At 36.8% G+C, this 22,538-nt stretch overlaps 1 protein-coding gene across 3 annotated transcripts in view; it reads right to left on the reverse strand.

Annotated features, from left to right (window-relative positions):
* GNAI1 (G protein subunit alpha i1) overlaps nt 1-22,538 on the reverse strand; it is a 105,755-nt gene that overhangs the window by 12,484 nt on the left and 70,733 nt on the right. For all 3 annotated transcript variants that reach the window (XM_005205328.5, XM_015468832.3, NM_174324.2), the window contains 5 exon segments: nt 22,142-22,184; nt 21,904-22,045; nt 11,231-11,388; nt 7,714-7,842; nt 44-173 (listed from right to left, as the gene is read on the reverse strand). In XM_005205328.5, coding sequence (XP_005205385.1) covers nt 44-173; nt 7,714-7,842; nt 11,231-11,388; nt 21,904-22,045; nt 22,142-22,184 — 602 coding nt within the window.

Genomic DNA, 22,538 nt, shown 5'->3' on the forward strand with positions numbered 1-22,538 from the left:
TCTTCCTATTCCGTGTTCAATCTTTAAAAGAGGCTCTACTTGCCATTTCTTCATCTTCAGCTAGAACCAGGTCATAGTCACTCAGCGCCACACAGAAGATGATGGCGGTCACTCCTTCGAAGCAATGAATCCATTTCTTCCGCTCAGATCTCTGTCCTCCCACATCAAACATTCTGTAAGAGGAGAAATGAGTTTGACATCACCCTGAATGCTCAGACACACCAAGGAGTTCTATAAAAAAAATCAACAAAAAAGCTCCAAATCGCATGGAGAATGTGGGATGGAAGGTAAGGAGAAAAGGACTTTAAGGGAGAAAAAGTCTGCTAGAAGGGACGGTCTCTCACAATAAAACACAAAAAACCCAAAATACCTTAAAAAAAAAATACCCAAATTCATTAACATATGAGACCACATTAGAACAAGAACATTAAAACACACAAATGAAGGGGCTGAACTATGTGTAAACCGAGAAGTCACAGGGAACATCTACAGAATGCAGAGAGGATAGAATATATTCAATTCACCAGTCACAGAACATTAGAGGCAGAGAACACGGTCCCCTCGTCCAACTACAAAATGTTTCTCTCTGAAGCAATATAGCAGGACTTAAATGTAAAGGAGAAAGCATTAGAGGTAAGAAAAGTGTCATATTTAAACAGGGGCAAACAGCTTGCCTAAGTCAAAAAATAAAACCAAGGTACAGAAAAAAAGAGAGATGAGATAAATGGGTGGCCTACTGAATAGTGTGAATACTAGGAGTGAAAAAAACTACGTTTTTCCATGATATGCAATAGGAGACCATTCTAAGTTGCTGCACAAGGTGGTAACACAAACAATAGAAAGATGATGATGCTTTCTGCTTTCTCCTCTAAGAGCACAAGTTAAGCAAAAGTTGAAATTCACATAGATTGTTATGCAATCTAGAAATAGCCGCTTACATAATGGAAACACTATGCAAACTGGTACATTTTAAAAGACTCCATTTATCTAGATACTGCACTAATTAAAATAGTCCCTATTTAATTCTCAGGCAAAACGAATTTTCCCAGTAGAGTAGCACTGGCCTATAAACCAAATCCAAGTGCATCAGATTTGTATTCAATATAAAAGTAACAATAGTAGTTAGTTTTATCATCATTTAAGTGGTATTCTATTAGTCTACCTAGTAAATTGTTCATTAAGCTTAAGTATGCTATATAACAAAATGATTCTACTACACACTAAATTAAAATGGGTAAGATGCAAAAAGGACAGCTGGTAATGAAGATCAAACAAAATAAAAGAAATTAAAATGATTACCCATCTGCTAAACTGCCAACGAACACAATTTGAAGACTATGTTACCAAAAAAATAATATATTTTAGCTAACTTCTCTGATCATAGGTCATATATCACTCCATGTAAAATAACAACTGAACCCTCCCTCTCCCACATTTTCCCTCTGTTGATGGTTGGTTTATCTATCAATTTGGCTAGGCTATCATATGCAGTCACTTAATCAAGCACTAATTTGGGTGCTGCTGTGAAGGTATTTTATTGTTATCGTTAGTATCTATAATCAGTTGATTTTCACTAAAGGAGTTTATCCTTGATAATGTGGGCAGACCTCATCTATTGAGTTGAAAGGCCTTAAGGGCAAAAGCTGAAGTTTCTCCGAAGAAAAAAATTCTGCCTCAATACTGCAAAATGAATATCTACCTGAGCCTGCTGTCCTGCACTGCAAACCAACACCCCTGTCAGGTAAGCCAGGTCCTTGACAGCAAGGAGAGGTAAGAAAGCCTTCCTCAGCCATCAATGTAAAGAAACAGAGGAAAACAACAGAATAGGAAAGACTAGAGATGTCTTCAAGAAAATTAGAGATACCAAGGGAACATTTCATGCAAAGATGGGCTCAATAAAGGACAGAAATGGTAGGGACCTAACAGAAGCAAAAGATACTAAGAAGAGGTGGCAAGAATACACAGAAGAACTGTACAAAAAAGATCTTCATGACCCAAATAATCACGATGGTGTGATCACTCACCTAGAGCCCGACATCCTGGAAGGTGAAGTCAAGTGGGCCTTAGGAAGCATCACTACAAACAAAGCTGGTGGAGGTGATGGAATTCCAGTTGAGCTATTTCTACCCTGAAAGATGACCCTGTGAAAGTGATGCACTCAATATGCCAGCAAAAATGGAAAAGTCAGCAGTGGCCACAGGACTGGAGAAGGTCAGTTTTCATTCCAATCCCAAAGAAAGGCAATGCCAAAGAATGCTCAAACTACCGCACAATTGCACTCATCTCACATGCTAGTAAAGTAATGCTTAAATTGTCCAAGCCAGGCTTCAGCAATACATGAACTGTGAACTTCCAGATGTGCAAGCTGGTTTTAGAAAAGGCAGAGGAACCAGAGACCAAATTGCCAACATCCGCTGGATCATCGAGAAAGCAAGAGAGTTCCAGAAAAACATCCTTTCCAGCTTTACTGACTATGCTAAAGCCTTTGACTGTGTGGATCACAATAAACTGAGGAAAATTCTGAAAGAGATAGGCATACCAGATCACCTGACCTGCCTCTTGAGAAACCTGTATGCAGGTCAGGAAGCAACAGTTAGAACTGTACATGGAACAACAGACTGGTTCCAAATAGGAAAAGGAGTACGTCAAGGCTGTATATTGTCACCCTGCTTATTTAACTTATATGCAGAGTACATCATGAGAAATGCTGGGCTGGAAGAAGCACAAGCTGGAATCAAGATTGCCAGGAGAAATATCAATAACCTCAGATGTGCAGATGACACCACCCTTATGGCAGAAAGTGAAGAGGAACTAAAGAGCCTCTTGATGAAAGTGAAAAAGGAGAGTGAAAAAGTTGGCTTAAAGCTCAACATTCAGAAAACTAAGATCATGGCATTCGGTCCCATCACTTCATGGCAGATAGATGGGGAAACAGTGGCTGACTTTATTTTTCTGGGCTCCAAAATCACTGCAGATGGTGATTGCAGCCATGAAATTAAAAGACACTTACTCCTTGGAAGGAACGTTATGACTAACCTAGACGACATATTAAAAAGCAGCGACATTACTTTGTCAACAAAGGTCCGTCTAGTCAAGGCTATGGTTTTTCCAGTAGTCATGTATGGATGTGAGAGTTGGACTATAAACAAAGCTGAGTGCCGCTAAGAATTGATGCTTTTGAACTGTGGTGTTGGAGAAGACTCTTGAGTCCCTTGGACTGCAAGGAGATCCAAACAGTCCATCCTAAAGGAGACCAGTCCTGGGTGTTCATTGGAAGGACTGATGTTGAAGCTAAAGCTCCAATCCTTTGGCCACCTGATGGGAAGAGCTGACTCACTGGAAAAGACCCTCATGCTGGGAAAGATTGAGGGTGGGAGGAGAAGGGAACGACAGACGATGAGATGGTTGGTTTGCATGATCGACTTGATGGACATGGTTTCAGGTGGACTCTGGGAGTTGGTGATGGACAGGGAGGCCTGGCATGCTGCGGTTCATGGGGTTGCAAAGAGTCGAACAGTTGAGCAGAACTGAACTGAACAGGTTGTTTCCTCCGAGAACCCTAAGTGACACATGTTTAGTACCCAGATTTGGGTAATGCAGTAAATCAAATACTCCTGTGGATGTGGCTTTGGATGTGGGTAGTAGAGAAAGGTTGGAAGAATTTTGAATAATTTGTTAGAAAAAGTCCAAAATACCTTGAAATACGGTTGGTTAGAAATACAGATATTAAAAATGATTTTGATGAAAATTAGATTTTTTTTTTAGCCTTCAGGAAGAGGATAATCCTGCTAACAAACTAATTTCTAACTTCAAGTGCTATCAGAGAATAAATTTCTGTTGTTTTATGCCCCAAATTTGTGGTAATTTGTTACAGAAGCTTTAGGGAGCTAGCTAGTATATGCCATCTTGCTTTTCTCATCATAGCAGTTACCACCCCCACAATACTAAATATGTATTTCATTTCCTCTCGTACCCCAACCCTACAATGATGTAAAGACAAAGACTTTGTTTTGGCCTCCACTGGACAAACAAATGTACTGCATAAGTATTTCTTGAATGAAATAATGGACTGTGTCTACAGAGCATTTTAAAACACTTTTAAGCAGTAATAGACTAGTTTTTACCAATGCTATTTTTCACAGAACTAGAGCTAAAAAAAACTAAAATTTATATGGAAACACAAAAGACCCCAAATAGCCAAAGTAATCTTGAGAAATAAAAATGAGGCTGGAGGAGTCAGACTCCCTGACTTCAGACGATACTACAAAGCTTCAGTAATCAAAATACCATGATAGCATGATACTGGGACAAGAACAGAAATACAGATCAAGGGACTAGGTCAGAAAGCCCAGCAATAAACACACACCTACAGTCAGTTAATCTAAGACAAGGGAGGCAAGAAAATACAATGGAGAAAGTGGTGCTGGGAAAACTGGACAGCTACATGTAAAAAGAGTGAAATTAGAGCGTTCTCTAATATCATATACAAAATTAAACTCAAAATGGATCAATAATAGACTAATTTTACCATGTTAAAGATACAGACCTTCCAGTTATGTTCTGGGAATGTTAAATATAAAAGAGCTTTAAGTTGATAAGTAGTATGAATACAGAAACAATCTCTTCAATTTAACTTATGAATGAATGAGGGTCATTCATTATTGATCATAAGTGACTCTATGGACTATAGCCTGTCAGGCTTCTCTGTCCATGGGATTCTCCAGGCAAGAATACTGAAGTGGGTAGACATTCTGTTCCTCAGAGGATCTTCCCAACCCAGGGATCAAACCTGGATCCCCTGCACTGCAGGTGGATTCTTTACCATCTGAGCCACCAGTGAAGCCTAGCATAAACAAAGAACCTTTAAGCCAGTGCTTCTCAAACGTTATGTGTGATGTTGATGGTGCTGATTTGCAGACTGGACTTTGAGAATCACTGGCCTAATTCGAGCAAAAATGACTAAGAACTAATACAACGAAGGATCAGACTGTACACAGAGCATTATTCATTGTTTCACATGTATATTAAAATTATCTTCAAATTCTGAATTTCTATTTAACCCAAAACAAAAAATGATTATAATATGTTCTCCTTCATATGAAGAGACTGTTGACTAGTATTAAACAGGGAGTGAAATTGAGCTTTCTTAGATTTCTTTCTTTAGAGGAGCACGGGGAGGGAGGGAAGATGGAAGGGAATGTATTGAAGATCCTGAACTGTGCTGACTTACTCTCAAGACTGTTACCTGCTATCACTGTGACCAAGACTGGGGCAATCCTAATTGACTATACATGAATACTACCCCATAAATGACTTTCCACCCCAAAACCAACTGCACATTTACATTACTAAAGAAAAGGAACAGAAACATTACAATCATAAAGTATCCCTTCTATTGGAAAATTCGATTTTCAACAAAAATATAACAAAATACCAATAAGACTGTTGATTCTTTAAAGCAAAATAATCCTCATAGACACTGTCCATAAATGCCTGGTCACAGAGGTGATAGTATATATTCCTAAATTATAATGCTTTGTTGCCTCATTCTAAATTTGTTAATTCCCATACCACAAAACAAGTGAAACTAAAATTTTATATCAGCAGTTAAAAACCTGGACAATGAATTTATACCACACAACACACAAAATAATAAAACACACTCAGGAGTTTCCAGTAGAATTGTTCTAAGCACATTTTTGTCTTCATTTTTCTGAGACTCTCAAATATATAAAAAGCATACTTGGAACCATATGTTAGCAATGATAGTAATTTAACAATTCAAATCCAAAATAAGACAAAGTTTATTTGAGGTTCCTGACAGACCTATGTTTAAGTCAGCAAGTGAAAACAGTAACTGAAAACATCCTGTGAAACTTTACGTCACCCAAGAAGACTAAACAGAGCAAGGAAAGTGGACTTCCTGGAAGGATCATGATAACAGACAACCTACCTGGTGCTGAAATGACAACTTCGGGAAATCTAGGCTGGCAGTGATGAGTATGGTCTGGAAGTAAATGTTTATAGTGCATCGACCCAAGAACGTGACTGAATTTGACACAGATTGCCTGAAGCACCAAACAACTGGTGTAATATTTACCTTTGCCATTTCCCATCATTTACAGAGCTGAGGCCTCTATGTTTTCCTTTCACAGATAATAACCCATTTTATGTATAAACCTCTGACACTGGGCAAGATTGGAACAATCTACTAAGAATCTTAAACACGTTTGCCTTTACCTAGCAAGGGCAAGTCCAGAATCCTTATTTGGTAACCTAAACCCCATGTACTTTTTCCTCAAATTTCATGGTTAGAATAAAGTGATGATCTGAACATAATTTAAGATTGCTACCAAATATGATCGTAAAGCAAGGTTAAAAAAAATTTTTTTTTAAATCAGAATTTAAGGTGAACTAGGATTTAAAAAAAAAAAAGCAATAAACCTTACAAGTCAAGCACTGAATTTCCTTATATTTAAAATCATTTCATAATTTTTAAATAAATCCAGCAGTAGTAATCAAGTAAGGCAAATCAGATGATTTAAAATAATGCTATTTTAATATTCCTGAGTTTGGTTATGTAATATTCTACAGAATAGTAAGCAAACTAAAAGAAGGCAAATGATTTCAGTACATAAAAGATAATACCAGCAGGGAGAGGAGGAAAAAATTACAAGCAAATACAAAACAGTACTATATTATAGTACCAAAAGTTACATGCTCAGATAAACTCATTATGATCTGTATCTCTGTTTAAGAAAGCAAGGCAGTGTTTGTTTCTGAGAGGGAAGCTGCCATGGAAAACTGAAATTAAATTTTAATTTCTTGGAAAACTCAATTACATGAATCCCTGAATGTGGGATAATGTAGTGATGAATGCTAGTAACAGATGTATTATATTTAAAATACTTATGGAGAGACTCAGGGGTATAGGTGCATATCTAGCTGTGCTCCCCACAATGTGTAATACCGAGCTTCTTTGAGGTGAGCTGACAAATAATTGTTTTTAATCTCTGACTAGAAACCTCTTTTTAAGATAGTTTCAGAAATTCTGATTTGTTATCATACTGTTTCAGAGCACTGGAATTAACTGGAGCAAAATTCAGCAGTTTTTCTCACATTTTTTCTTTTTTCAATAAGTAACAATTTTCAATGTTTAACTGAAGTTCCCTGAAATTGGTTCATTATAAAATGAGCAAACAAGACAAAATGAACTTCAGGATCCCTTTCATTCTATAGGCTACCAATCAATGCTTCTCTGTTCAGACCTCAATAAGTTATAGTACACTGTAAGTTAAATGAACATTTTTAATCATGAAATAGTAGAAATGTAAGTGTGCGTAAAAATCTTGGTGAAAAATTTTAAAAAGGTAGCTTTTAAAAACATTTCCATAAATCAGCATATATTCTATCAGTAAAACCTAGAAATAGATGGCAACACTTTTCCAAAATATACATTATTAGAGCAGTAGTTTCTATTTAAAAATAAAAACCAAAATCTATTTTTATTTAAGCCACTGTGAAAAATACAGGCAAAAGAAATCTGAATGGTTACTTTTTCTTAAATAAAAATATCCCCCTTTGGATCTGAAAAACATTTTTTGTAATTTCCAACTCTAAAAAATTTTAAACTTTTTTATACCTTTTCCCTTAAACATTTTATTCTGTATTATATATCTGAATTCATATATTATCTGCCTTGAAGCTACTCACTTAAAATGAAGATCTTTGAAAGTAAAATGGGTCTCAACAATTCCTGTGGTTTTCACTCGAGTTCTGAGAACATCTTGTTGAGTTGGAATATAATTTGGTTGTGCAATTCTGTCCAAATCATTCAAATAGCTGAAAAATAAACAATATGCTAATAGTTAACATTATCAATAAAGATCATCTAAATCAAAGAGCAAAACATTTTGATGCATGAAGTACTACAGATTACTGCAAGTTTTTACATTTCTGTGTAATGATGTACTTTGACCAATTTAAATCTGAATCTTACACAACTCTCTGAAATGAAAATGTGTATACTTCTCCAGCCACAAAATTCCATAAGCACCCAAACTCACTGCAAGCCATGAATTTGTCTCTAAAAACTCTTTATTACATTTTTTTGATGTACCACTGTGTTTATTTTCTAGACATTTCTTTTTTGTTGAGGAGTTATTGTAGAAAGCCTTCCTTTTGGAGAAAGTAGTGAGGAAACCCCTGGCCAAAGGCTGAATTCAGTATTGTTCCTTTTCAACTCACCTTAAGTTATACACAGAAAATCACTACACATGCTCCTGTACTCTACATTTTACTGGCTCTATGAATCAACATTCATATTTTATTTCTGGTTTCAGCCACTCATTCAACTCTCTCTGCCAATAATGCAAAATATGTTGTGTTATAAAAATGTAGTGGTATCATACTATGCAATTCTTTTGTGTCCAATTGTGCAGTAGAATCAATACTGTTACATATAGTGCAGGTACAGAAGGATTAAGGTGAACCTGAGTGGTTAAGAGGAGGGCTTACTGGAGAGTGAGGTGAGGAGTGTAACAGAAATCTGAAAGGTGCATGGATAAAGGGAATGTTATTCACATCAGAAAAAGCATAGTAAGGAGGTAGCAACAGTCACATCTTGTATCTTAGAACATAAGTCCACTAGTAGGCTATGCATAAATTCTAAGGTCGCCTGAATGTGGGGAGCATGACTGCAGTGTTTTCTAATACTAGAGTGACACAGTTCAAGATAATTTAGCAAATACATCGGGGTTCATTACAGAAGCACCAACTTTTGCAACTTTAATTGATGTGTCCTCTCAAAGTGTTCTTTAGCCATTTAGAATGGGGTCTTACCCACAAAGGGAGCTCAATAAGTATATGATTTGTGGAGATGGAATTGGAAAGCCATTCGCTGAATTAGTAATCAAAATGTTATAGACAAGTATATGTATGTGATGTTGATACTAGAATACACAGAGATGATAGTTTATCTGTATTTTAAAATAATGTATTACTGTATTGTTGATAATCTCCTACTATTTTATGTTTTTAGTTCCACATATATTAAAGCTCAATTTACTATAATAAAATCTGACTTAAAACAGGCCATGATAAGAGTTTACTAACTGTCCCTTTGAAATAATGAGCTGTTCTTATTTAAGATGTGTTCTGATTACTCATATTAACATTTATAGCATAAAACTGCTATAGTTCTATTAGCCTGTAAAAATAATGCACATTTATATTTCGACAAGACAAAAAAGAAAAATGGGCACTGTGAAAAACTCCGGTTGTTTTAAAAGATCACAAATTTTTCATAGATTGATGGTTAGATGGTCTTACTGGGCAGCTTGGCAGCACCCTCTATCTCCAGTCAAGAATTCAGAAATCAAGATGCCTTGTAACTACCAAGGAGAATAATGAGTTTCATGACTTCCTTCATTCTTGAAAAGTGGCTCCATTTTTGCCATCTTAAGATCAGAACTATTAGTAATGAAATAACAGAGAGCCAAAGTGACTCCAAGTACTGTGCACAGGACAAGGGGTCTGGGCAAATATACTTGGTGGGAAGTGGGACGTCCATCCAGGAGGATACGGGGAAATGAACTTTAATCTACAAGCACCCCTTAATTATTCAAATAGCTCCTCTTGCTGGGCTCAGCTCAGAGCAACTTACTCACCATAAGTAATTTCCACTTTGATCTTTCTGCAGGTTCTGGTGGTGCCAAAGCAAGTATTGTGGACCAAGAGTTGTATTTTGCAATAAGAAAATTTTTTTCTAATTTTTTCCTCTAGCTTCTGGAGTTTGGTTTATTAATATAAGGGCATATTGTGTGATGACCATGTATCAGGTAATGGAGATAGAATACTGGGCAAAAACAGACCTTACTGAGTTTACAGTTTAGTGGCAGAGATTTAAAAAAGAAAATCAAATAGTCCTCAATGTTAAGTATAAATAATATTACCTCAAAATACATGTAAATCTGTAAGTGCTAGGGAAAAAAAAAAACAACAAACTCTCAGATCATGAGTACACAACACGGAGACAAAGGCCTACCCACTGAGTCAAAGAATATTTCCTTGTAAAAAGTAAGGACACCAGATGGAAAGATGAAGCTACATGTCAATAAGATGTTATACCCTTGTAATAATACATATGGCTTATACACTTGTAAAACACTAAAAATACATGTTAAAAAATATAGCGTTATAAAAATTATGACAGGTTATACAATATCTTGTATTACTTCTTCATTCACACTAAATCATTAACGTAATGCCGAGTACACTGACGTGCAACACATGACAATTCTATAATTAGGTTCTCAGCAGCCACACCCATTTGTTTTTCACTGTGGCAAAGTATACGTGTTTACCTAGACCTTCTAATACTTGGCAGTTTCTATTTAATCCTCACTTGTATCCCTGAGAGCCAAGAGCTCTGTCAAGAAAACTAACTTTGGAAAATAAAATAAGCGTAAGGCACTTGTTTCTACTCAGATTATCATCTCTGACATTGCTGAGTATGTGTGCCAAATAATGGAAATAAATTCTTGATATTTTTTTCCCTATGCAGATTACCAAACAGAAAACTCCCTGACTAGGTTTTATCAAAACTTACTTTATAGACTTTCTAAGGCCACCACGTAGAAAACTGGGACAAATTATTCTTCTAAAAACTGCAGTTCGATATCTATTAATATAAACAATGTCTAATGCAACACAGCATATATACTTGACAACTGTCAAGTTTACAGATCCTTTATTTTCATCAGTAAGAATATCTTGATGTTATCATCGTACACCCCTTCAAACAGGGTGCCTGTGACTCAAGGTGCCTGTCACTGGACAAGTGACTTCTCAGGCACGTTAGTAAATGAGGAGCACTCACATTAGTTACCCTCCCCTTTGGCTGGTCCAAACTAGAGGTCCACCCAAGTTAACAGTAAGCTTTGGGAAATCCCAAATACTTTCTTGGAAGTATAATGGAAACAGTTCCATGCTGCGTGATTAGAGTTGCATAAGCATGAGTCCCCTGAGACAATTTTGGAACACAAAAGGAATATGAGCCTTGCTACCTGCACACACGCACACACACAGACAGAAAAAGTATTCAAATATTGTCATCCTGAATACCTTGAGTTGTACAAGAATGTGTCAGCCAATTCTGCATTAAAACTGACTTGGAGGTATATTTGACTTGCAAGTAACTATTCATGATCATGAAGTTATGATTACTTACTATGCTGCAGAATCATTAAGCTGGTACTCTCGGGATCTGTTGAAGCAGGCTTGTACACCACTGTCTTTCCAAAGTCTCTTTATAACTCCAGCAAGTTCTGCAGTCATAAAACCTTCCTCTGCAGCGCCAGCAAGCACAAAGAGTTGGCGGGCATCATCCTGAACATTCAAAGGCCATTTTTATTTAAAAAGTAAAAAGACACTACAGATAAAATACATTGTTGATTACAAAAGGTACAATCGTGAGTTTCCTTTATGCTGTCTACTGGTGTCATAACTTGGATTTCCCTAAAATACCACTTTAAAAATTGGCTTAATCAAAAAAGCACAATCTTAAGTCATGTGTCCATGTTTGGTGATATTAGTAACAGCTATCAAGGCACCAGAAAGCTGAAACAATGACGAGACAGCTCATGAGGGAATATATTAACCAACTACCCACTGACAGTCAGCTGTGCATGGAAGATGATCACTTGTGACCAAACAGAAGATTGTATTCTTTGCCTCCCATCACCAAAATGTTTTCTAATCTAAAAAAAACACATTGACACCATTAGAAGTTATTTTCAGAATTGAATTGTCAGCTCTGTGATATACTTTGTAGAGGCATAATAAACTCAAATAAGGAAGAAGTCAATGTGGAATAAAGCAAGAATAGTTCCACAGAATAGTCTGAGGTTTCAGAATACCTTAAAGTGTGTATCCATTAACATCCGTGGGTCCAGAAGTGGGAATAGGTGTTTGCTAATCCAAGCATAGGAAACAAACACAGCTCTGAAGTAGAAATAACTCAGGATGCATATAGAAGATAGCATGCAAAAGTTTTTAAAACGAGGAAAACGGCACATAAAATTAAACTCTGCTTAAGTGTTGAGCCTACAATGCATGTGTGCTAAGTCACTTCAGTCATGTCCAACTCTGCGACACCATGGACCGTAGCCCACAAGGCTCCTCTGTCCATGAGATTCTCCAGGCAAGAATACTGGAGTGGGTGGCCACGCCCCCCTCCAGGGGATCTGCCCAACCCAGGGATCAAACCCCCATCTCTTATCTGTTCTACATTGACAGGCGGGTTCTCTACCACTAGTGCCACTGGGAAGCCCAGCGTCTACAACAGTTACAGTTATTCTGATCTATAGGTAATAAAACCCACTAAGTCAGTATTGTCCAAGAGATTTAAGCCACTGACGGAATTCTAAATTTTCTAACAGCACATTTTAAAAAGTGTAACCAAAAAAAAGTAAAATTCATTTCCATAATATTTTCTATCACCTGTATATAAAATATATTTCAACATTTAACCAATATAAACTTAGATATTTACTCTTTGAAACTTGGTATTTCTTTTATACAGACAGCACATCCCAATTCTGATCAGGCACATTTCACGTACTCAATAGCCACATACAGGTAGTAGCAACAGCGCTCTACCACACAACTCTAGTCTTCGGGTAATAACATGGTTAATACAAAATAAGGGAGATGTGAGGATACCATCGTCACACAGATTCTTGGGCTGGGATTTGCAGCTCATGTTAACTGGGTAGACGGTTCCTAACTTTTCTCTAGGGGCATCTTTCCAGCCTGGTGTAGTAGCTCTTTACAAAGTGATGGCACATCTCAGGATACGGTGTACAGAAGGGAAGCATTTGGTGACACAGGCTAGCAGCGGGTACCAGCTGACAATATAAATTCATTCTACTGCCAATTTGTGAAACATTTTCTTTTCAGATGGAACCCATCATGAGAAATAATTAAGTCACTCAGCATGGGAACATATTATTCAAGCATATGTTTCCCTTTTTAGTAAATCACAAGAGAAATGCATGCAAGCAAGTAACACGTGTACAAGATCCTTAATAAACTCCAACAAAACATGATTTCAAGTCGTTCTTAGCACCATTTGCCTTATTCCAGTAAACAGTTACTCAGTTTTCCAAATAATGACTTACATATAAGAAATTCTAAACTTGGTCATTTTTACTTTTAACTAAGTATCATCAAACATACTTTTATTTTTAACTAAGTATCAAACATACTTTTCTCTATCCATTTTAGAAAAGTGCTTTTCACTTACAAGTGAGATTTCATTATGATGTATTTATTCAATTTCCATAAAATTTTTTTATAGAAAAGACTAATGCCCAATGGTATGGGTCATAAGATCACATTCTCTTCAAACTTAGCAGGCAAGAAGCCTGAAGAAAAGACTTGGGAAACTGTGGAAACTCTATTTATAAACTGTATTCTCTCTGTAGCATTCAAAAATGTCTCCTCTTCACAAAAGTGTTAAGTCTCTTTTCCTTAATAAATACATTGGAATACTCCCACGTCATTAGCAGGATATTCAGATGTCTATAAATGAGCTTTAAGGAATAAATATAAGCTGGAAGGTACTTTTAAAATTATTCTACCTAACTTTAGGTTTTATATAAGAAGAATCTGATGCACAGAAAGATTGTGAAATTCATTTGGAGTTCCACAGGTAATTAGTCACCTCACCCAATCACACATATTAGTCAACAGTTACTAAGTAGCCACTGCCTAAGACACATTTGAAAATTGCAGAATGATGACAAGAGTCCTATCTTATCATCAACTGTAGTCTTTTCAAGATTCATGTAAAATGTTATTTAAGAACATTTAGGGCTTCCCTGTAGCTCAGATGGTAAAGAATCTGTCTGCAATGCAGGAGACCAGGTTCGAGCCCCAGGTAGGGAAGATCCCCTGGAGAAAGCCTTGGCAACCCACTCCAGCATTCTTGCCTGGAGAATTCCATGGACAGAGGAGCCTGGTGGGCTACAGTCCACGGTGTTGCAAAGAGTCGGACACGACTAAGGTAGTGACACTACGATGACTAAGAACATTTAAGAAAGAAAAACTCAAGTGCACCAAAACAGTGTGATGCAGTGTAGAAAACTGACAGGTATTACTAAAGGGCTACAGGGAAGTGAAAACAGCTGATAAGGACTCTTGTTTGTGACGTTAAGAAGAAATGTACTTATCAGGCAATTACTTCCAAGTATCAAGAAAAAAATCTGTGAATGTAGCCAAGTTAGTATGTTTTTAAATGACTAAGAACTAAATGAAAATAAGATGGTTTGAAGAATGGAAGTTCTAGTTCATACAAACTGGGTGTTTGGGGAACTCAGAAAAGACATAAGAAATGCTATCTGCTATCATGTCAAGAGACACATAATAGCCTCTTTTCCCACACTGACGATGAGTGAGCACCTATTACTCAGTGACAATATATACAGCTGTCTTCTGATTTCTGATATATTAAGGTTCATTAAAGGGAAGAAGGAGTAGACTTTGTGCTTAGACACAGAGCAGAAAAAGAATTCTTAGGGTAAAAGAGAGCAGATTTCAATTCAATAAAAACACTTTTTAACAACCAAAGCTGCCTAAAAAACAAAAAATGGAGGGAGAGTGAGAGACTTCAATTTTAAGCAAAGGCTACATGATTATTTATCGTGATCTAGCAGACAGAATTTATGAATCAGATGAAGAGTTTAAACAGAAATCATCAGAAAGTCCTTTACATTAATAGAGGCTAAATAATACGCTCAAGGAGTGTTAAAAAACTGTGACACCTTCAAATTTTTGGCTGCAGGGAAAGTATCAATATATTGATGTCATGATGGATATACACATGGAAATCCTTTGTTTCAATGGTTTTGAATAATTATTTTCATTAATAGTATTAGTTGACACTACTGAATACCATATACAATGAGAAATGCTCCTATATTTAATCTACCACATTTCTATAGCATACAATCACTCCTATAAATTTAAACGACTATACAGCTTTTATCAAAGTTAGTGTACTCAACAGGAAATACTGAGAACATTAGTGAAGTCACCTCTCCACGGCTCCTGGTGCTAATCCGAGACATTAAAGAATTGCTTTGATTAAAAAATAAACATAAAACTTCTTTTTTCTCTAAAAACAGAACTATAACTAAAGTAAAAATGACTGAGACAAGGAAATGGGGGTGTGCTAAAAATAAAATAATCTAATTTTAAATTGCAGATGGCAAAACTTGACTAAATTGCAGTAAGCGTGAGCTTCATTATGTCAAAAAAAGAAATTACAATATATTACACAAATATAACATGTGTTTATTAATCTTATAAATGTATGTGTTTTAAAATATCAAATCAATAAAAAAATATTTAAGTGTTCTTTGTATGGACAATAGGACCTATTGTCAAAAGACAGTTAAATATGTAATGAATGATACATGAATTGAGTAAAGCAGAAACATACTGTGCTGGAGGGACATAATATATTTCAAATTAAGGTAAGTATCACTTTCCACATATATAAATCATTATTTCTCAGAATCAAAAACAATGTAACTTCATCTTAGTTCTCAAATATAAACCAGACTACTACTATAAATAATTCAAATACTGATCTGGGAAAATAACAAGTAGAAATAACTAGAAACATTTTGAAAAAGAATACTGGCGACAGAGGGCTGAAATTATCAGATATTAAAAGTCTACAATATGTAGAACATCTGGTATAAAGATCAATGGGGGTGGGGAGCCCCAAATCTGAACTTATATGGTAAAGGTGGAAAGATAAATCAGGAAAGAATGCAATTACTTAAAAAACACTTGTGAATACTTAGATAGCCATCTGAAGAGGAAAAAAAAAATAGTGTAGATCCTTATTCCATGCATACAGCAAAGTTTCAGAGGGATTTGAGGATCTAGCATAGAAACAATGCTGAAATTCACTCCCTAAAAAAACTCTTAAAATATCATAAATATTCAGTAAATCTTTGGTTGAGAAGACTATCTAAATTTAAACATAATGGAATAAATAATAGGGGATTTTTTTAAATGAAAACCTAAGATGAAAGGCAGTAAGCCAAATGTGAGAGAAGTATGAATTAGTGCACAAAGAGTTACTATATATGTACATTTGTTGTTGTTTACTGGCTAAGTTGTGTCCATTCTTTTGTGACCCCATGGACTGTAGCCCACCAGGCCCCTCTGTTCATGGGATTTCCCAGGCAAGAATACTGGAGTAAGTTGCCATTTCCTTCTCCATGGAACCTTTCAGATCCAGGGTCTGAACCCACATCTTCTGCTTGGCAAGGGCAGAGTCTTTACCAATGAGCCACCTGGGAAGCCCATATACATACAAACAAGCAAAGAGATTAATTAAAACACCAAGACTCTAATCAATAAATGAATACAGGATAAAATAGGTGACAAATGTAGAGAAAAAGAGTCAATGAAGACATGGAAAAATGCATAGTTGTATTAAAAAACTGAAAATGTAAATTGGAGTAAGACTTAAATTAGCCAATATTTTTAAAATTTAAGACTGCAAGATTTTGGCTACTGAGACTGCTAAGAAACAGCACTACTGCTAGGAAAGTACATTGATACAGCCTTTCTCAGAAGCAATCTGGCAAATTTGGCAGACAGATATAATTTAACTAACTAATGAAATAAATTTAAAAATCAGAGGAAGAGGAAAGTGGCCATAGGGCAGGAGCCCACTCCAGTATTCTTGTTGCAAAACCCCAGGGACAGAGAAGCCTGGCGGGCTGCTGTCTACGGGGTTGCACAGAGTTGGACACGACTGAAGCGACTTAGCAGCAGCACCAGCAGCGCAGGAGCAAACTGAGGTTTGGGGGAGAAAGGGAGCTTAAGTCCATTCAAGGCAAGGTTTTCTGTTCCTTACAGCCCAGCTTACTCTAAGGAAGTACTTCTCAAGCTTTCTTGGATGAAAGATCAGCCCTGTGTTTTACCTTCTTTTGTTTCTAAACTTTTAATACTAATACTATTGGAAATTAATGAAATGACATAATACATTTTTATTAACTATGAGTTAACATATAAATTACTATGTCAATTGCTGCAAGTCTGTCTAATTACTTCCCCTACCTCTGTGCTCACCTGTGTACATGCTTGTGTGCAGTGCCTAAGACATGTTTACAGGCCCTGATTCAAGGCTTCCTTAACTGCACATTATTAAAAACAAAATAATCTAATTTATCAGTATTGTCACCCACAGATTAACTACACTTATTATGAGAGTTCTGAAAGTATATTAGGCACAAAATTTGATTGCTCTATGCCAGCCTTGAAAACAATTTTGCTTCCTCTCATTTTAAATAACTAATATGTAATCTGCTTTGCAAATTCACTAGCTGCCAAATATGAAGCAAACCACAGCAAATGAGTCACCATCTCTTAAAATTTAAAATACATTTTGTCATCAGTTCTCACTCACTCAGTTACCTGACATATTAAAATATAATTCCAGTTAAGATACTGATAGGCTTTTTCGTTTGTTTCGTTTCAATAGGGATGTGGGGAATTACAATGATTCCTGAGTTCATATGGAAGAGAAATGGATAGTAGCCTTGATATATTGGTTAAAAAATAGTGGAATGGATGCACTCACCCTAGCAGATACCAATGTCCTATAAATCAAGAGAAACTAAATGTTACTCTGACAAAAATTATAATAGTAGCATAGTCATTACAAATGACAGTAGCAGCAATAAACACGTATTGAAATCTCTTACGAGCAAGGCATGTGGTAAAGTCTTGTCATTATTCCTTACAACCCTAAAAGGTAGATGTTATTATTATTTCCATCTTATGATGAAAATAAGTGACTGAGCCGGGGAAAAAAGAATACATCGGTAAGAAAAAGAACTGGAGTCTAAAAACACTCAGTATAATGCTAAGGGTAGCATTTTCAAGTCACTCAGGAATGGAGTACTTAAACATGGTTTGTAAGGCAAGAGATGATCAAATTATAAAACATACTTAGATTCCACCTAGCAGGAGACACAAATAACGTTTCCAGGTAAACGGACATGTTATTCTAGAAAAAGATATGTTTTTAAAAATAATTTTAAGATGAAGAACATCTAAAGGTACAAAACTCAGAAGTCAGAATTGACTGAAGAAAACAAGGACTTCTAACGTAAGAAAAATACTGTTTTAAAACAATAAAAGAAATATCCTGGATAAAACTATTTGCAAAGCATAAAGAAGTAACATCCCTAATATTCTAAGAGACTCAATGTGAAAAAGGACAAGGTATTAAACAGAACTGAGTAAAGACTACTAAGATGAGTCCAAATACTAAGTTCAATACTAAGAAGAGATACAAAAAGAAAGATTCTCAACCTCAGTAAAAATCAAGAAAATAAAAGCTAGTAAAGAAAAAAAGAGTAATTTTTCACTAAGATATTAGCAAATTCGGGACAATCCCTGGTGGTCAGTCCAGTGGCTAAGATTCCTTGGCTCCTAAAGCAGGGGGCTTGCGTTTGATCCCTAGTCAGGGAGCTAGATCCCACATGCTACAACTAACAACCCAGTAAAGCCAAATAAACTTACCAAAAGAGGTATTAAATAATTCAATGTTGACGTATCTAAGTTAATGAGACTGAGTTCACACTGATGCACAGTTGCTACAAGAGATTATTCACTTTTTTTCCCCCCAAAACAGAAAAAACTATAGTACCTTCACACTTAAGTATCTGGTTATCCTTCAACTTAAGGCTGACTTCCAAGAATTGATACCTTAGAAAAAGAAATATATTCAGCCTTTCACTATACAGTTTCTTCTTTCTAGAATGCTTTTTTCCCTTCTTTAGGTCTAGAAAACTCGTAACACATGCTCCAATTATCAAGCTCAAAGTCCAAGCCGTCTTTAATTCATCTGTGTATTCCTGAGTACAATTTCCAGAGCCTCATAGTATTTTAAAATTTGCATAGAGGCAAGGCTGCAAAGACACGGAGTAGACCAATCAAAACCAATGAGACAGTCTGAAGACATTTGTGTGCAAGAGTAACAATGGCTAACATTAGCAGAGGTAACAGTCAGAAGGAAGGAAGAAAATAAGTTACTAGGATACAGCTGGAGAGTCTAGAAAGAGTGGGTGAAACTAGCAACGATGAAACAAAACTGACCACTGCAGGCCTCCATGTAGATTCCAAAGCATCAGCTGCTAAGTTGCTAAGTCACCTCAGTCATGTCCGACTCTGTGCGACCCCATAGATGGCAGCTCACCAGGCTCCCCTGTCTCTGAGATTCTCCAGGCAAGAACACTGGAGTGGGTTGCCATTTCCTTCTCCAATGCATGAAAGTGAAAAGTGAAAGGGAAGTCGCTCAGTCGTGTCCGACTCCTAGTGACCCCATGAACTACAGCCCACCAGGCTCCTCCGTCCATGGGATTTGCCAGGCAAGAGTACTGGAGTGGGGTGCAATTACCTTCTCCACCAAAGCATCAGAAAACCAGTTAAAAACAAAAAACAAAAAAAAACCTTGTGTGAGGGAGCAGTTATTCCCAGTCAGTCCTGAAACAAAGTCTCTGAAAGTTGCTCAGTTCAGTTCAGTTGCTCAGTCGTGTCCGACTCTTCGAGACCCAATGAATCGCAGCACGCCAGGCCTCCCTGTCCATCACCAACTCCCGGAGTTCACTCAGACTCATGTCCGTCGAGTCAGTGATGCCATCCAGCCAGCTCATCCTCTGTCGTCCCCTTCTCCTCCCGCCCCCAATCCCTCCCAGGATCAGAGTCTTTTCCAATGAGTCAACTCTTCACATGAGGTGGCCAAAGGACTGGAGTTTCAGCTTTAGCATCATTCCCTCCAAAGAAATCCCAGGGCTGATCTCCTTCAGGATGGACTGGTTGGATGTCCTTGCAGTCCCAGGGACTGTCAAGAGTCTTCTCCAACACCACAGTTCAAAAGCATCAATTCTTCGGCGCTCAGCCTTCTTCACAGTCCAATGCTCACATCCATACATGACCACAGGAAAAACCACAGCCTTGACTAGACGGACCTTTGCCATCCCATGGACTATATATATAGTCCATTGAATCGTCCAGGCCAGAATACTGGAGTGGGTAGCCCTTCCCGGATCTTCCCAACCCAGGGATCGAACCCAGGTCTCCCGCACTACAGGCCGATTTTTTTTATCAGCTGAGTCACCAGGGAAGCCCAGTCAGTCCTGAAATTAAGCCCAAATCTGCCCCCAAAGGACAGAAAATGAAAATATTTCTTGAGAAAAATATGAAAATAAAAAGACCTCATAAAAAAGCAGCTTGCATTGACCCTTCATTACCTCACACAATGGAGGCTACAAAACCTTTCTCTTTAATAATCGCATATAAGATCTGAATGCATAATACTGTACACGTGAATTGGAATTAATGTAAAGTACAATTTATTCAATTCCTTATCTTAGGGTAGCTCTCTTGTGTATGACTAAGAGCTCAAAAACATTTCCTGAATGAATAACGATAAATGAATAAGTTACAGCCTGAATGGATAGGAGATAAGGCAAAAATTGTCTGGATATGATCAGATGCTGTTTCAGAAAAGATAAGTTAGAAGAATGCTATGAATTATTATTAAAAATGATCTTGAAGTCTTTGAAAATATTCTTTATTTAAAAAGAAAAGTTTAGTAAATTAATATGCCTCACAGCTTATAAAGAAATTTTAGTGACTTATTATACAAAATAAACAAATTTTTACAGATTTCCCCAATATATGTTTTCTAATGCAGCTTTCATTCATTTTTTTTCCTATTAAGTACAAATTGAGCCTGTATATAAAATTAAAAACCTGGCAGACCTAAGAAGACTAAAAGTTATGGTCTCTAAACAGAAAAGTCTTTATAGTATTATTAGGGAGATAACACACATATTGAACACATAAAAATAAAAGGAACTATATAAAAGGGGGTAGTAGTAATAACAGTAGTAATAATATACATCTACTTTGTACCAAAATATTAAAAACTAATCTAGAGACTCACTTAAAGGTTTCTGGAAACATCAAGTTTTACCATGTTATTTTAAAAAAAGAATCAGTGAAGAATAAACCATACACAAATAAAAAAAAACTTGAAACAGATTAAGCAAGCAACCCAGGACCGGGGAGAAAAGAGGAAAACATAATATATGGGCCAGGCTGGGGCTGTTTCCAATCAAACTGCAAACAAGTTCCATACCGGGTCACATAAGGAAGCACAGGCCCACTGCCTTGTCACCACCGTGTGGCAATCTTCCCTATCACGTGACGTCCTGGGTTCCAGTTCCTTTACTGCTAAAACGAAGGGGTGGAACTAGCCTGTCTCCTAAGGTCCTTGTCCTTCTAGCTCTGAAATTCTGAAAGATGTTTTCTAATAGCAAGTATTTTCTGATTCCAAAGATAAGCAAACTTTATACTTGTTTTCATCATCTGAGACCAGACTGCTTTGTAGTCTGGGCATGAACACAAATATTTAGATCATTTCAGCATTCCAAATCATATAAACAAATTCTGAAGAATGCCAGTGTAGGCAGTTTACTGAACTCGGTAGTAACTACTCAAAACCATGATGGAGATTCAGAGGTAGTCAGTATACTATGTTATATAGAAAACACGGTAATGGTTACTGAGCGGTCCAAACCATCTGATGGATACGGAAAGCATTCTGGCTCTAATGGGAAGATTATGCAAATCTGTGTATTCTTACTCTACTCACTTCTAAAGCTTCTGACCTACTTCACTCACTACTATTCTTCTGGTGCTGAGACAGTTGATAAATACAGTATGGTGTTATCATGTAAGGTTTTTTTTTTAATTTTTTTTTTTAAACTCTTCTGGTCTGCTCCAAGGACTTTAGTAACTTACCGCCCGGGCTGAGTCACCGAAGTCAATCTTCAATCTCCCCATGGCCCTAATGATAGCGATAATTGACTGGATGGTGTTACTGTAGACCACAGCTTTGTACTGCTTACATTCCTCTTCTGAATAACCAGCTTCATGGATAATTCTAAGGAGACAAAGGAAAAAAAGAATACTTACTTCCTTTGAGGGAATGGTACACTGAAACAACATCAAAAAAAAATTATGTTTTAAATCTACTTACTTCATTTGCTTCACAATTGTACTTTTCCCAGATTCACCAGCACCTAAAAAATGTGAAATAAAATAATTAAGGGATTTCTAATTTTATCACATGTATATCCCAACTCCCAAACACACACATTCTCTCTCACAGTTGAATTTTTTTTTAACATTTTTTTTAAATTGGAGTATAGTGCAAACTGGGAGAAGGCAATGGCAACCCACTCCAGTACTCTTGCCTGGAAAATCCCATGGATGGAAGGGTCTGGTGGGCTGCAGTCCATGGGGTCACTAGGAGTCGGACACAACTGAGCGACTTCACTTTCACTTTTCACTTTCCTGCATTGGAGAAGGAAATGGAAACCCACTCCAGTGTTCTTGCCTGGAGAATCCCAAGGACGGGGGAGCCTGGTGGGCTG

Source organism: Bos taurus, chromosome 4 (genome assembly GCF_002263795.3).
Source record: "Bos taurus isolate L1 Dominette 01449 registration number 42190680 breed Hereford chromosome 4, ARS-UCD2.0, whole genome shotgun sequence".
Taxonomy (NCBI): domain Eukaryota; kingdom Metazoa; phylum Chordata; class Mammalia; order Artiodactyla; family Bovidae; genus Bos; species Bos taurus.